General features: G+C 35.9%; 1 protein-coding gene across 1 annotated transcript in view; it reads left to right on the top strand.

The window, feature by feature from the left end:
* Positions 1-112: 112 nt before the first annotated feature.
* The window catches only part of LOC128385659 (uncharacterized), a 79,026-nt gene continuing 65,243 nt past the window's right edge, over positions 113-13,895 (top strand). The window contains 1 exon segment of the mRNA XM_053344546.1: positions 113-7,040. Within this exon segment, the coding sequence (XP_053200521.1) occupies positions 1,734-7,040 (5,307 nt within the window). The 5' untranslated portion in view covers positions 113-1,733.

The raw sequence follows: 13,895 nt of genomic DNA on the forward strand, positions 1-13,895 counted from the left end.
ATACTTATATTTGATTTTAGTTGGAAATTTAAGTTGATTCAATGTAATTTATTTAATTTTGTTTAGCATTTCAGTCACATGCATCAGGATATTATTAATCAAAACAATATTGATAATAATAATAATGAACCCGAAAAGCCCTCAGAACTCATGGATATGAATTTCAAATGATGATTTTACTCATCATATCTCTTTCTATTCTTGTGCTTGTTTCCCTGAATTTATCTACCTTCCCTGTCTACCTCCTCTTTCTCATCCTTCTTGAAACAAATATTGATCAATTTTACCTTGGTTCGCATGATAACAGCGACGAATCGCCGTCATGCCCTGTAAGCTGAATTTATCGCTGAAACTTTTTCTTCTTCTTTCATCCCAATACAATGAAAATGTGAGGTATTGGCAATAGGAAGCAACACTGTGTCTCAATTAGTCCAAACAAATAAACACAATTCTTATAATGATGATGATTGTGAAAATTGATTGTAAACTGAGCAACAAAATTAATCAATCATTTAAAATGTGAATTATTTTCAACAAATTGATCCTGAAATTATAATTATCGGTTAAGGAAATGAACCTTAACAACAGCAACGTGAAAAAAGTTACATCATTGAATAGTATTTATAATCATCATCAATTATAGTCATGTTATTATTTTTGTCTGTGTTTAATAATTGAATTGAATTCTCAAGTTAATCAAATTAAATATTAGTGAAAATTGAATTTCAACAGAAAATTAGTAAATCTCTTTACATTTACGGTGATTTAATCACAAGCCGGTTAATCAAATGATAACATAATGGATATAATGTGTATATTTTATCAATTATCATGTTGCATCTCCTCCTCCACCTCCGCATCTCCATCACTGTCAAAATCATCAATGGTTGTGTTCACTCAGCCTCTGCTTTCTGTGTTACCTTTTGTTTATTGTTTTGATGATAATAACAACTGAAAGCATTATCATCACAATTGATCTTATTGTATGATTTTTGAGAAAATAGTTACTCATCATCATCATGTTGACCTTTCATTGATTCGGAATGACCAAGTTACTTTTATCATGCACCAAGAACCAACTACAACAATGAAATCAACATGGTTACTTAAATCGGGTTAACATTAGTTATGCTTATAATTTGTTAATCATTTTCCTTTTTTTTCATCTCGTTATTTTATTTTCTTCTCAGAGTTATCCTCATCTTCACATATTAACCATTGTCTTTTTACCTATTGAAGATTAAATCAATTAGTGTTCAATATCAACTCGTTGATCTTCATATAATCTCAATGAATAGTTTCTATGAAAACCATGAAGTGAATTTCCATTGATATATTTTCATTTGGTTCTAAATATAATTATTGTCATTCTATCTGAGTTATTGCTTTCACTTCAATTGCTGTTTAATTGCTGATTGATTAATTGGTTGTTCTCTTCTTGTGCTATTGGTATATTTTTCTATCCACATAATCAATGAGGTTTTAATTGTTATAATAACTCATAAATTTTGTTGTGATCCTTATTTACCTAACATCAAATTTCATCACCATTATGATTATATAAGTTGTCGCAAGTTTGGATTATTGTGTTTTGTTTACAACGTTTGAAAATTGTTTTAGTTAAATGTGATTATGTTCGTTGTGACGATAAACAAGCAAAGTTTACGATAACTTTGATCAATTATTTGAAACTTACGTTACAACGAACCTGAAGTGTGTTGGAAGTCAAAAACATGGAGGGAAGAAAGTTACTACCAAGGTCAACTAGAGGTGAGTCAAACAATGTCAATAGATTGGCCAATGTTGGTCAACATCATGGTCCCTACAATTCAAATGTATCTCCATCTAAAATTAATCATCATCAACAATCACATCATGTGCCAGTTTATCAACAGCAACAAGAAATAGCTCTTCATGCCTTCCCTCCGAGTCCTCAACCTCCTCCACCTCCTTCGCACCATTCGGCATCCAGGTCACCCTATCACTCTCACCGTACTTCACCTCAACGTATCTCTCCAGGAGCTTCATCTACAATACCATCATCTTCTGTGCTTCCAATGTCAGCAGGAAGATCTCAAACACCATCACCTCCTCCTCCTCCTCCGGCTCCACCAGTTCCAATGTCGATTAACCAAAGATGCAGTCCAAGTTTATCATCATTCTCAGATGATCCGAGACGAATGATCCGAATAAGCAATTATAATGCTTTGACCAACCAATTGACATCAAACATTTTAGCTCAATATCCTTCGAATGATGTTATTAGACGTTTAAGTCTCCGTGTTCGTGACCTAGAATTTGAACTCCGTCAAGCCTGGTGTGCAGTTGATCTACTATCTAATGAGTATATTCTGATGTGGGAAAAACTGGAACGTCTTGAGGGAATTTTACATGAGCAACAAAATGTAATCTCTCAATTGTTGACAGTTATTCAAGAAAGTTGTGTCCTCTCCCCACAAGTTGCTTCCAATTTTCAGCTTGGTCCATCATCATCGAGATCATTGAAAACTCGAGACGGAGACTCTGCTAAAAAATATCAGGAATCAGCTTCCACGTCCGAAGATTTTGGTGCTGATCTAAACTGGCTTGGTACTGATATCGAACTTGATGTTGATCTTGAAAGAAGAATCCAAGAAACTATTTCCATGGCTGATGAAGATTATGCTCGAAGTTTATCTACGCCTACAACATTCCCTTATTTATCTGGATCAGGATTTAATCCGAATGAAACCTCATCATCAGCTGTTAATTCATCTGCATCAATCCCTGGATGGACTCGAGTTGGTATTACAAATACTCGTGGCCTTCTTGAACAATTAGAGTCACTCGATTCGACAATTGGTGGTAGATTAGATAGTCCAGGCTCATCTTCATCGTCAGAGGAAATTCCACTTGATGAAACTGATGGTTTATCTTCACCACCTCCTCCAGAACCTACAGTTGGACCACCTTCTTCTTCTGCTCCTTTATCCCATCACTATTCATTATCTTCTTTACTAACTGAGAATCATCTTCATTCACATTATCTTTCTCACCCTCAACATTCATTATCAACACCATTGCCTTTACATGCTTCAGTTAATCAATCTCTTCTTTCACCAACATCATCAACAGACCAACCTTTACATCTACCTCCTCCTCCACCAAATAATTCCCCAGCATCTTTATCTAAATCAACTACAGTAGATTCAGTATCATCACTAGAACAACATCAACTTGTTAATCCATCAATAGATCCTTCTCAATTATCCATTGATCAGGGTTCTTCTGAGAAGAACGAGTCAAGGAAGAATCAAAATAAACGTTATCATCTTCGTACATCAAAACGCCAAGCTGATTCTGAAGAACTGGTATCTCGCCAAGCCTTGTCTCAAGCGCTCAAAAGTCTATCCTCATCTCAAGCAACATCTCCTCTTCCATCGTCATCAAGTGAAGCGACAAAAGCATACCAAAGACAAGTCCGTAATCTATCTCGGCGAGAAAGGTCATTTCTTCATAATGATATTTTCACCTCATCAGATTATCTTAATTATCGTGAAGGTGCTAACACACCTTTCATAACGGAGACTGATATAAATGCTTTAAACGACGCTGCCGTTCATTTAGCATCTGATTCAACGTACAAAATACCAAGAAAAGTTTATAACTTATCAGGGATCAGAAGCCGTAGAGCATCAAGTGGAGCAAGTAGTTTAAGCGACGTGGATGATGCAAATGAAGATGAAGATGAAGAGGATTTTTCAGATTCAAAAGATTCAGAAAATAAGCCAAATTCAACTGAATTATGGTTGAAAGATCGATTTGGTAAAGGCGGTGAAGTAGTTTATGCTCAAGGTAGAGGAGTTAAAGTGGATTTGAATGATAAACTTGCAACAGATAATCTGATTGAAAGAGGGACGAAAACGTCAAATGAACAATTTGCTCAAAAAACCAATGCAATTATCCAACCTTCAACTTCCGTAACCACATCCTCTCCCTCCTCCTCCTCCTCTTCTTCGTCATCAGTATCAAGTGAGATTAATTCACAAGTTCCTTTGATTGCAAATATAAACTGTCAGCAATTAGCATCTTCCGTGTCTACTACAACCTCATTAACATGTACAACAATCTCAGGATTGGTAAAAACTTCCACTGAGCAATCGTTTAAAGTTTCATCGTCTGAAAAATCGCCTTCAAGCTCGAGTTGCGTTGCAATTAAATCGTCAACACCAAACAGGTATATCTCGGCTCAAACATCACTTATACTGAGAAAAGAAAGTTTGAAAAGACAAGCTGAAAAGAAGAAGATGAGAGGACAAGATGCGGAAGATAAATTGTCATCATCCAATTTTGAAACATTCGATCGAGACAGTTTCGATGATATCGAAGATGATGATTTAATTAATCAATCAAATACTGTTACTCGAGGATTAATCAATTTGGAAGAGAAAAAAGAAGATAATATTTATAAAGAAAACAATTTATCCTCAGTTTTGATTGAACAGAAAACTGATATCATATTGATGAAAGAATCACGACCAAGAAAAATAAAGAGCAAAAGAACTGGAGAAACGAGCAAAGGTGATGTTGATAATGACGATAATTGGAATATTTCATCTGGAGAAAGTTCAGTTGATCAATTTAGCCATAAGATTGATATGAATGACCAGCGATCTGATTTAATTGTGATTAAGGAAGTGAAAGAAAAATCATCTTTTTCATCTTGTGATAGAAAAATTAGTAATTTCAAGATGCAAGATGACAAGAAAAAAGTTCATTCAACCAATGAATCCTCAGGATCGAACAAGTTGTTAATAGAAAAAGAAGATAATCACGAACAAGAAGATGGACTTAATTATCAATTGAATGAGAAAATGAAAGACAAGAATGGAGATAAAAGAGAAGATGAGAATTTCATTCATGATAAAAGAGATCAAGTTTCACCTTCAGATATGAAAACGCTGAAACCAAATTTGACGATAAAAATTGATAATCGAACATCAATGTCGACATTATCTCCCTCAACATCACCAAAGAAATTTACTTCTGACTCAATAAATACGAATGACGATCGATCTTTGCTTCTGCTTCAACGAACACCCAGCGGAAAACGAAAACTGCCCTCAGTTCCACCTTCTCCTTCCCTCGCAAAACCTTTGGAATCATTTTCGACTTGTAACCAAAACAGTTCAGATTCCATATCATCTGTGCCATCAACTCACACTCATGAGAATAGAGAAACCAAGCAACAAGACCAAAATGAATCGTTTTCTTTTGCTCCTGTCACACCAACCTCAACATTGTCTTCATCCAGACAAATGATCAACGACAATAAAGGATCGCATCCATCATCAGGTACATACTATCAACCGTCGTTCACTCAAACGTCCTCAGCATCATCATCTCCTCATCATCACAATAGATCACCCAGTCAACATATAACTAGCAGCTCTCCACAGATTCAAGCATCAACCTCACCCTCTTCATCACAATCCAATCAACACCGTCGGGTGCCATCAGTTGATGAAAGTCGAGGTCTTTTCTCAAGTTTGTCCAATAGTGTCTCTCGTGGATATCAAAGTGTAATCAATATGCCATCCATGTTGAAACGAGACTCACGTGAAAATTTGATGGAAACACCAGCGATGCCAACAACTCGAATCAATGAAGGATTTACTAGCCAACAATCATCCACATCATCAACCGGCTCATTAACAGGATCTGGCGATGGCTCATTCGCTAAAAAAAGTGCTTCAGCGATTTCTGGCTTCTTTGGCTCTTTTGGTCGTCGATCACCAGCCACATCAACAGCATCAGTTGTAGTTAAAGGCCAACACTCTGCAATCGATAGATCCATGAGTGTACAGGCTGATGAAAAAGATGCAAGGAATAAACTTACTGGACAAACTCATCAATTATCTTTACCTGAACTTAGTGTTGAGGTAACTGAAATCTCTGATAGCATTTCTCCCTCACACCAAGACTCTAATAACAAGGAGATATCTTCAGGGGCAAGACAGCAGCATAGTTTATCACCTCGAGCGGGAAGATCTGGTTCAGGTAGAAGACGAAAATTACCTCAGATTGATAGACAACAAAGTATTCAATCCCTGCCAGACGAAGCTGCAGATTCTAATGACAAAGTGATAACAGAAATTAATAGTAACATTAGTTGTGAAGAAACAAGTCCATCTACTAGCAATCGAAGTCCACACCGAACACCTCACAATAGTTCTCATCGATCTGGTCAATATTTGACTCCATCAAGTGGTAAAAGAGGAGGAGCGATGAATCGTGAAGATAGTCATGGTAATACTGGTCCACAATCGGGTTTATCTTTGGAAAAAAGTATGTCTGAGGAATCGACATTTTTCTCATGTGTTTCTGGTGATTCAAGGCAAAGTTCATTCTTTCAGTCTGAATATGGTTCAATGGAATCTGCTGAACCAGAAGGACCTGAAGGTGAATCAAGAACTCGGACAACAGGAGGAAATCGTCGAGGTGGTGATGATGATTCAGCCTTTTGTAGTGCCAATGATGACCATCGTAACAGTTTAGCTGACGAAACTGATCAACAATCATTAACTTCAAATACATCACCACTTCCTGGTGTACTAAATACTGATGGGCTTGTTGCAAACGATAAACAAAATAATCAACAAGCAACAACTCCGACCACAACAATTGCTATCTCACCACCGACAATGAACAATCAGGAATCAGAAACATCTCCAAATAATCATGTTTCCAATAATTCAGCAGCTCGAGCAGCAGTTGGATTCATGTGGGACACTGAAAAAAGAGATTCAGTGAGCTCGACATCTTCAGGAGGAGGTGGAGGTTTTCAGAATAGATTTGCGTCAATAATGAAACTTAAAGTTGAAGAGCGTCGTCACGCAATCGTAATTCCAAGTCCTGGGGGTGAGATTAAATTCGATGAAGGAGTTGATACTGTTCGGGAAGTAGGAGGAGGTGAAGGAGGTAAAGAGCCAAGTATTGATGATAGTACATTAAGTGATGACTCTAAGGCATCTTCCAAAAATAAATGGATGGCTGCTGTGGTGAGTATATGATTACATGAAGATGAAACGATAAAACTACATCTCATTCATTCAGTCAAACAAATTACTGTGGGTTTTACACTTGAAACCTTCAATTATCTCAAATTATATTACAATATATTCTAACATTGGTCAAACAAGTGATGACCAACACCTTTCATTATTCTGCTAATAATATTGAATTTATGATTTAGGTGTGTTCATGTTGTTGAATTAATTTTAATTGAATCAGATAATCTTCAATGTTGATCATGTTTTACTTCAATTCAATTGTCAACAGCGGCAATTAAACTATTGTAAATTGATTGTTCTCATTAGCAAATAGCAGCAGAAACTATTATGAGATAAAAATAATTTCATTTTTGGAATTATTTTTCCTCTTGCAAGTGTTATTATGGTTTCACTTTTCTCTTCATCCTCATCACTTTATCCATTTTATCATTTTCATTGTCTTTCAACTATCCCAATAACCTATTTTATACTTTTCTTTTTTCTATCTGGTTGTTCATCATCATAATCATCATCATCTTATTACTTTTTCTTTTCACTTGTGTTATTTTCTCCTCTGAAAAGAAATTACCAGTTTCTCTCTGAGTCTGGTTAATCCCTTGGGTAGACTGATAAAGACATGATGTGAGTTATTTCTAGAACTTTGTCTTCTTCCTCATCTTTTCCTTTTCCAGGAGCATCACTTACGTTTTCCTCTTCATCCTTTAACTTGGTCTCACAGGTTCATCTGTAACTGATAGTCTTAAACATCTCGAAATCCAATTGTTTAGGTTGAGGACAATTTCACTCACCCAATCAACCTCATCTTTTTTCCCTCATCTTTTTTATATACACAATATCATTTCCCATCCCAATGAGCAAAAGTTACAAGAAAGGACTGACATTCATTGACACGAAGTTAAAAGATGCTCAATGAGAGTAAACTACACGGACAAAGTACATAGACTATTATTTAAAGATAAAAACATTATCATTGAAGATGAAGATGGGAAGATGTTGATGATCATTGAAAGAAGTAGTAAAACTGATACCGTTAATCCATTTAGAATCGATGGGAAGAACAAGAAATGACCTTTAAGGTGATCATAGTGAAATATCTTCTCTTATAATGACCAATGAAACCAGAATAGTAGTTAAGTAAAGGTAAAGATGTTTGGTCAAGACAATTTAGATCGAAAATAAAAACACATTGAATCTCTTGCCTATCAAATGGACCTATTCATTCAGATCCAATGGTGATTCAATTGAAACTTATCAGTTTTTGTCAACATTTTCATCTCCATCAATAGTATAATCTACCTTGAACATCCTCTCAGAAAAGTGAATCAGCTTATTACTCAGTCCACTCTCATGTACTATGATTTAGTATGGGAAAATGATTCGAACCCAAAAAGTTAACTATTAATATCAATAGAATATTCATTTTTTAAACAAGTTAATGATCACTTATAACGATTATCTTGATGATAACGATTCTACTCAGTTCTAAGTAGCAACTTTGTGCCAGAAAAAAACATCATTTACTAAAAGAAGTTGGAATGATGAGGATGAGGATGGAACAAAAAAATGATGATTACAATTGGAATATAATGAGTTTTAAACTGTCACGCTCCATGTAACCTTTTAACAAGAAAAGTCCATCTTGACCACTTGACTGGGAGCATTTTCATTATCATTCTCATTCTCATCAAACAATTTGAAACAAAAAACAACATTTTGTCTTGAAAGTTCTGGTTCACAACTCAAAGTTTCGGCTTTAGTTTTTTTTTTCAGATCTGTTGGTCATTTATTTTAATGGTCAAGACTTTTTCTTTCAAATCTAAGATTACTTGATTATCTTCATAACAGTTGAGGTCAAATACTCGTTGACTTAACTGGACTTTCATTGAATCGCTAATAGTTTTCCTACTCATTGAGCATAATTATACTTTTCAATTGAATTATTTACTATTTATTGTTGAATATGTGGGGTTTAGATTGAGTTGAGGAGATTATTCCACAATGGAATAGATTTGAGAATTCAATATCTCAGAGAGATGAACTTAACAACGAGGACAGAAGATGCGATCTGCCACAATTTTCAGATCGGGAAAGATTCGATCAAGGATCACAACCACTTTTACGTTCCGTCACTAATTCCTACACTAATTATTTCTATCATTAAATGATCACTTTGCAAACAATCACAATTAGATTAAGAAGACTTGAGAATAAGAACTTTTTATTAAAGAAGAAAACTGAATGTTCCTTAGAACTTGCGAGAACCAGAGTTAGAATTGGTCTCTCGTTTTAGAGGGAACAGTAAGAGTTTTTAAACAAAATCAAAAAGGGGGAAGTCATTGAATTAATCAAAGATTACAAAGAAAAGGGGAAGATAATTAATGGGGTTAAATCATATTAATGATAAGAAACAAAGAGATAAAAAGTTAATCATAAGTAACCAAGATGACGACTATAGTCGAGACTTAGCCTTTTGATTAGATTAAAAAAGCAAATTAAATGATAATAAGGTTAAACCTTTGGCTTTTCAAACAATTGAAAAGTAAGTAAAATAGACAGAGAAAAGAAAGAGAATTTAGTTCTCTTACTAAATTTACCAAATTTAGGGAAAATTAAAAAGTAATGAAAATGAAGGTTTAGATTGACCTAAAAAGAATAAGATTTCCAAAGGAAATTAAGAGTAATTAAAATGGAAAAGAAATAAAATCAATTTGAAATCATTGAATGATCCAAATAATCGGGATTACAGGGGAATGTATTTTTCTACCCTTCACTCCCCACGGTTTTGATCAAGAATCCTTTGTAAGACGGATTTTTGGATCCTTCGGCTTGGCGAGATGTTATCAGGTCCGACAGGGTAAAAATTATCAGGGCGAACTTGAGATGAGGGGAAATCTAATGATAGATATAAAATTGAGTCCTGGCTTGAACTCAGGGCTTGAGAATCCGGAGGATCTGAAGTAGTGGAGAGGATTTGAGAGTTATTGTCAGGAATTTCATCTTGAGATTGACTTGATTCGAGATTGATTAGATCTTGTTCTCGATCTTGATTTTCCTGGGCTGGTTCGGCTTCTTGAGCTTCTTGATCTTCTTGAACTTGTTCAATTTCTTGATTTTCCGGGACTTGTTCCTGGTTTGGAACTTCGGTGATAAGTTCAATGATTGTTGTGAGCTTCGGAGCAGCATCTTGAGGTGGGTCGGAATCTTGAGATGACGACGATGATGATGAGTTTTGATGTTCCAGAGGAATCATTGGTTGTTCCTGAGGAGCTTGATGGATGATGATTCGGTAGAGTTAATTGATGCTTGAGTTGTGTGATGAATTTTCACCATGTTGATTAGGTGATGAGATTGGAGGAGTTGGACATGTAGATCCAGTGGGAGTAGCACAACTTGAAGATGATGGGGTGACACAATTATACTCGAGGTATTCAGGGCGAGCAATGTGATGGTTATAATATGACCAGTTAGTGGGCCATTCAGCTTTCTTAGCTTTTACCAAACTTGTAAATTTTTCAAAAAGTTTTGAAACTTTTTTGTTTCGGACGAAGTGTTTCATTGAATGATTATGAACACCTTGTTGACAAGCGGCACTTCGTACTTCGATTTCTTTCCAAAATCCCATGTACATTCGCATGGCTACGATGGCTTCGACGGCGGGAGAGTGTGGTCCACCACGAATAGTAAAGCCGGAGAAAACGAGGAAAGAGACGAGAGATAATGAGGCTGGGGCAGCACGATAAGGTGAAAAGTAAATGGTTACGTCTCGGAGTTTTGGACGTAAGATTTCAATTTCACAGGGGGCAAATTCGAAAGCTTGGAAGAGTGTTATTAGTCCAGAACCGATGATGTACTTGGCTGAAGCCAAGAAGGTAATGACTTGATCACGTATAGTGGGAAGAGGTTTCGCCAATTTGATGTCTTGATATCTGAGACCATGGAATTTTGAATCCATGTAATTTACATGTTTGTATGAAACAAGAGTTTCATAAACGATATCGCAATTGCCATCAACAATTACGATCCAAACAGGATGAGGGGCGAGAACACGGTAACCAGATCGATTTGATCTTTCGATCCGTACATAAGCAGCGTGAATGCTGTAAGTGTTCAAACGATCAGGATGTTCACTCATATGGAGATTTATCCATTCTTGATGTTGAGTCTTCAAATCTTCGAGGGTGATTTGGGTGATGTCATGAAATTGATTAACAGCTTTTTGACGTCGATGTGCGCGATAGGCAATTTTATTTGGATTAGTACAAGTTGGACCAATGTCGGTTTCAACGAAATCTCGGAGAGATATTGGGAACCATTTTCCAATAAGGGAGCGAACAGTTTGTTGATCTTCAGGAGTTAACCTAAGAAGTGGGTTAATCTTGGTAAAGGGGGTAATGGGCTCACCAGCGTCATTGGCTATGTGAGTAGAGGCACGAGGTAGATTGTAACTAAATCTTCCCTCCGATAATCTTAACCATTCTTCGCTATCGTCGATTAAGTATTGGGGAACGGATGACCATCTAATGGTACGAGGGCGAGATTTGCAATTTAAGTATTTATTGACTGGGGGAAAACCGAAACTTTGAGTAATTTCTTCTTCCTCAGCAAGAGGAGCGGATGGGTCTAACTTTTTAGCGAAAGTTGTCCAGAAACCTAATTTAAGATTAGTCTGGGCTCTAAGCATAGAAGGGGTTAAATGAGGATCATCAGGATTTTCTTCCTGGTTGAGAAGGAGACACGCATACAATTCATATTGTTGCGAGACATCGAATTCATGAGAGAAGTAAGAGATTTGGGGCTTAGGAGCTGATTTAACATGTTGAGGAATGAAGCTCATTAGTCTTTTTGGAGCTACAATTTCTAATTCCTTTTTAGAGGAGCCTGTTCTGAATAATTCTAAAGAATCTAAATCAACTTCTTCACGAAACAATCCTTTTCGACATTGTTTTTCATGGTCACATAAAAGACCGGGGCTAATTGCTTGTTGACACAGAGTGTAACGGCAATTAAATTTGCTGGATCGATATTTGACATATAAGTCAGAATGAGCGAGAGGTGAGAAAGTTGGGTAATCATCCCTGGATGCATAGGTTTTAATGCAGTTTGGGACTAAACAGATAAATTTGTTGCATTGAAGCATCGGGGTCAAGTTTAAAATTTTGACTAACTGTTGGGTAAAGTTCACACATTTGGTACAATACCAATTTCGGCAAGAATCACATTCCACAGGAATCAAAGCAATTTGCTCACAGAAATAACATCTAATCTGATCTACAAATTTTTCGATTTCTTCATGAATAACTGAAGTTTTTGATATTCCTTTAGGAATCTTTGGAAGTGGAACTGAATAAATTGACTTATCTTGATAAAGATTTAGAAAGAGTTTCTCTCTTATCATTTTTTCATATTTAGCATAAATAACTTTGAAACCATCAGACTTGATTTTTACCAATTGTTTGATATGATTGAATCGTTCCATTGAACGATATTCAGGAAGTTCAGTTGGTAAAGGAAGAGGAGCAGGGTACTCATTAGGTTCAAAAACATAATCATCGGGCTTTAGATACCTATTAGGGTAAGTGGATCTAAGAGTTGGTCGGTCAGATTTCGAAGGGTGAGAAGTAGTATCAATCTTACCTTTATCGGCCGAATTTTCGTCCAACTTTTTCTTTTGATTCGATGATGATGATGATGGTTGGTCCATTGTTTCAGGAGAATGAGATCTCTTTAGAGATGGCGGGTTGGTTTCAAAACGAACAGTTTTCAACAGAGTTGAACTTTTTTCTTGTGATGAGCTCGGAGAGATTAAATCGACAACAGGATAAACTGAGTCAGGAGCTGGAGCTGGACGACCGGGGAAATAGATGATTGAAGTTTCACTTTCCGGGTCAGATTCAGAGTCTTGAGAGACTAACGATCGTAAGAGTTCAGGGTCACGAGATGATGAAGAGCAACTGAAATGGGAAGACGAATTGTTGTCCATTTTATTGGAGAGAGTTCGATTGCGCTTAATAAGCGAGTTGGCATTGATTAAACAGTTGAGTTGAGAGCTAATTAAAGCTGAAAGATGATTAATCTTGAAGATGAAAAACACAAAAGCTGAGATATAGCGATAGCTATGGGGAAACTTAAATTTAGTCAGTTGGATTAAAATTTCTAAACAAATAAGATAAACTTTCTGAAGTTGGGAGATTGAAACTATTGAATAGTAAAGAAGATTTGGAACTTTTAGAAGGTTGAAGAAGAAATTTGAACAATTAACAAAATTGATTAAAAATTGACAAAATTCAAAGACGTTGTTCTTAAGTGACCAAAGAGTTGAACTGAAGAGAAAGGTGAAGGCGGAAGGCGGGAATAAGCGCCTTTGTTTAACGAAATCGGTCAAGCGGAAATTTGCGGTAATTAATTTTTGATTAATCGAATCCGGGAAAAATCGTATTAGCAATGTGATTTGATAATTAATGACAATTAAAGATTCCAGAGGAATGATATTATCAAATAATTGATTTTTCTTGTAGAGTCGAACATGGAAATTTTCATCATGTTCATCAGAAATCATGAAAAATGAGTATAAGATGAATACTTGTCTTTGTTTTGCTTGAAGTCGAGTTAATGGTTTGTCTTGAAGATTTTGGATTAATCTTGTTTGTTGAGCGATTAGTTTGTCAGCAGTTTGATATTTTCTTTTGGTTTTAGTTGTTTGTTGGTTGAGTTGGAGATCACCATAGTGATTGGAATCATCAGAATTTTCATTGATGGATGGAGATATCGAATCAGTTTGTTCATTAGTAATGAGATTAGGAGGATTAGAAGGAATATCTTTGAAAAAGTTATTCAAGGAGTTAG

This window comes from Panonychus citri, unplaced genomic scaffold (genome assembly GCF_014898815.1).
Source record: "Panonychus citri isolate SS breed McGregor unplaced genomic scaffold, ASM1489881v1 Contig00050, whole genome shotgun sequence".
NCBI classification, from domain to species: domain Eukaryota; kingdom Metazoa; phylum Arthropoda; class Arachnida; order Trombidiformes; family Tetranychidae; genus Panonychus; species Panonychus citri.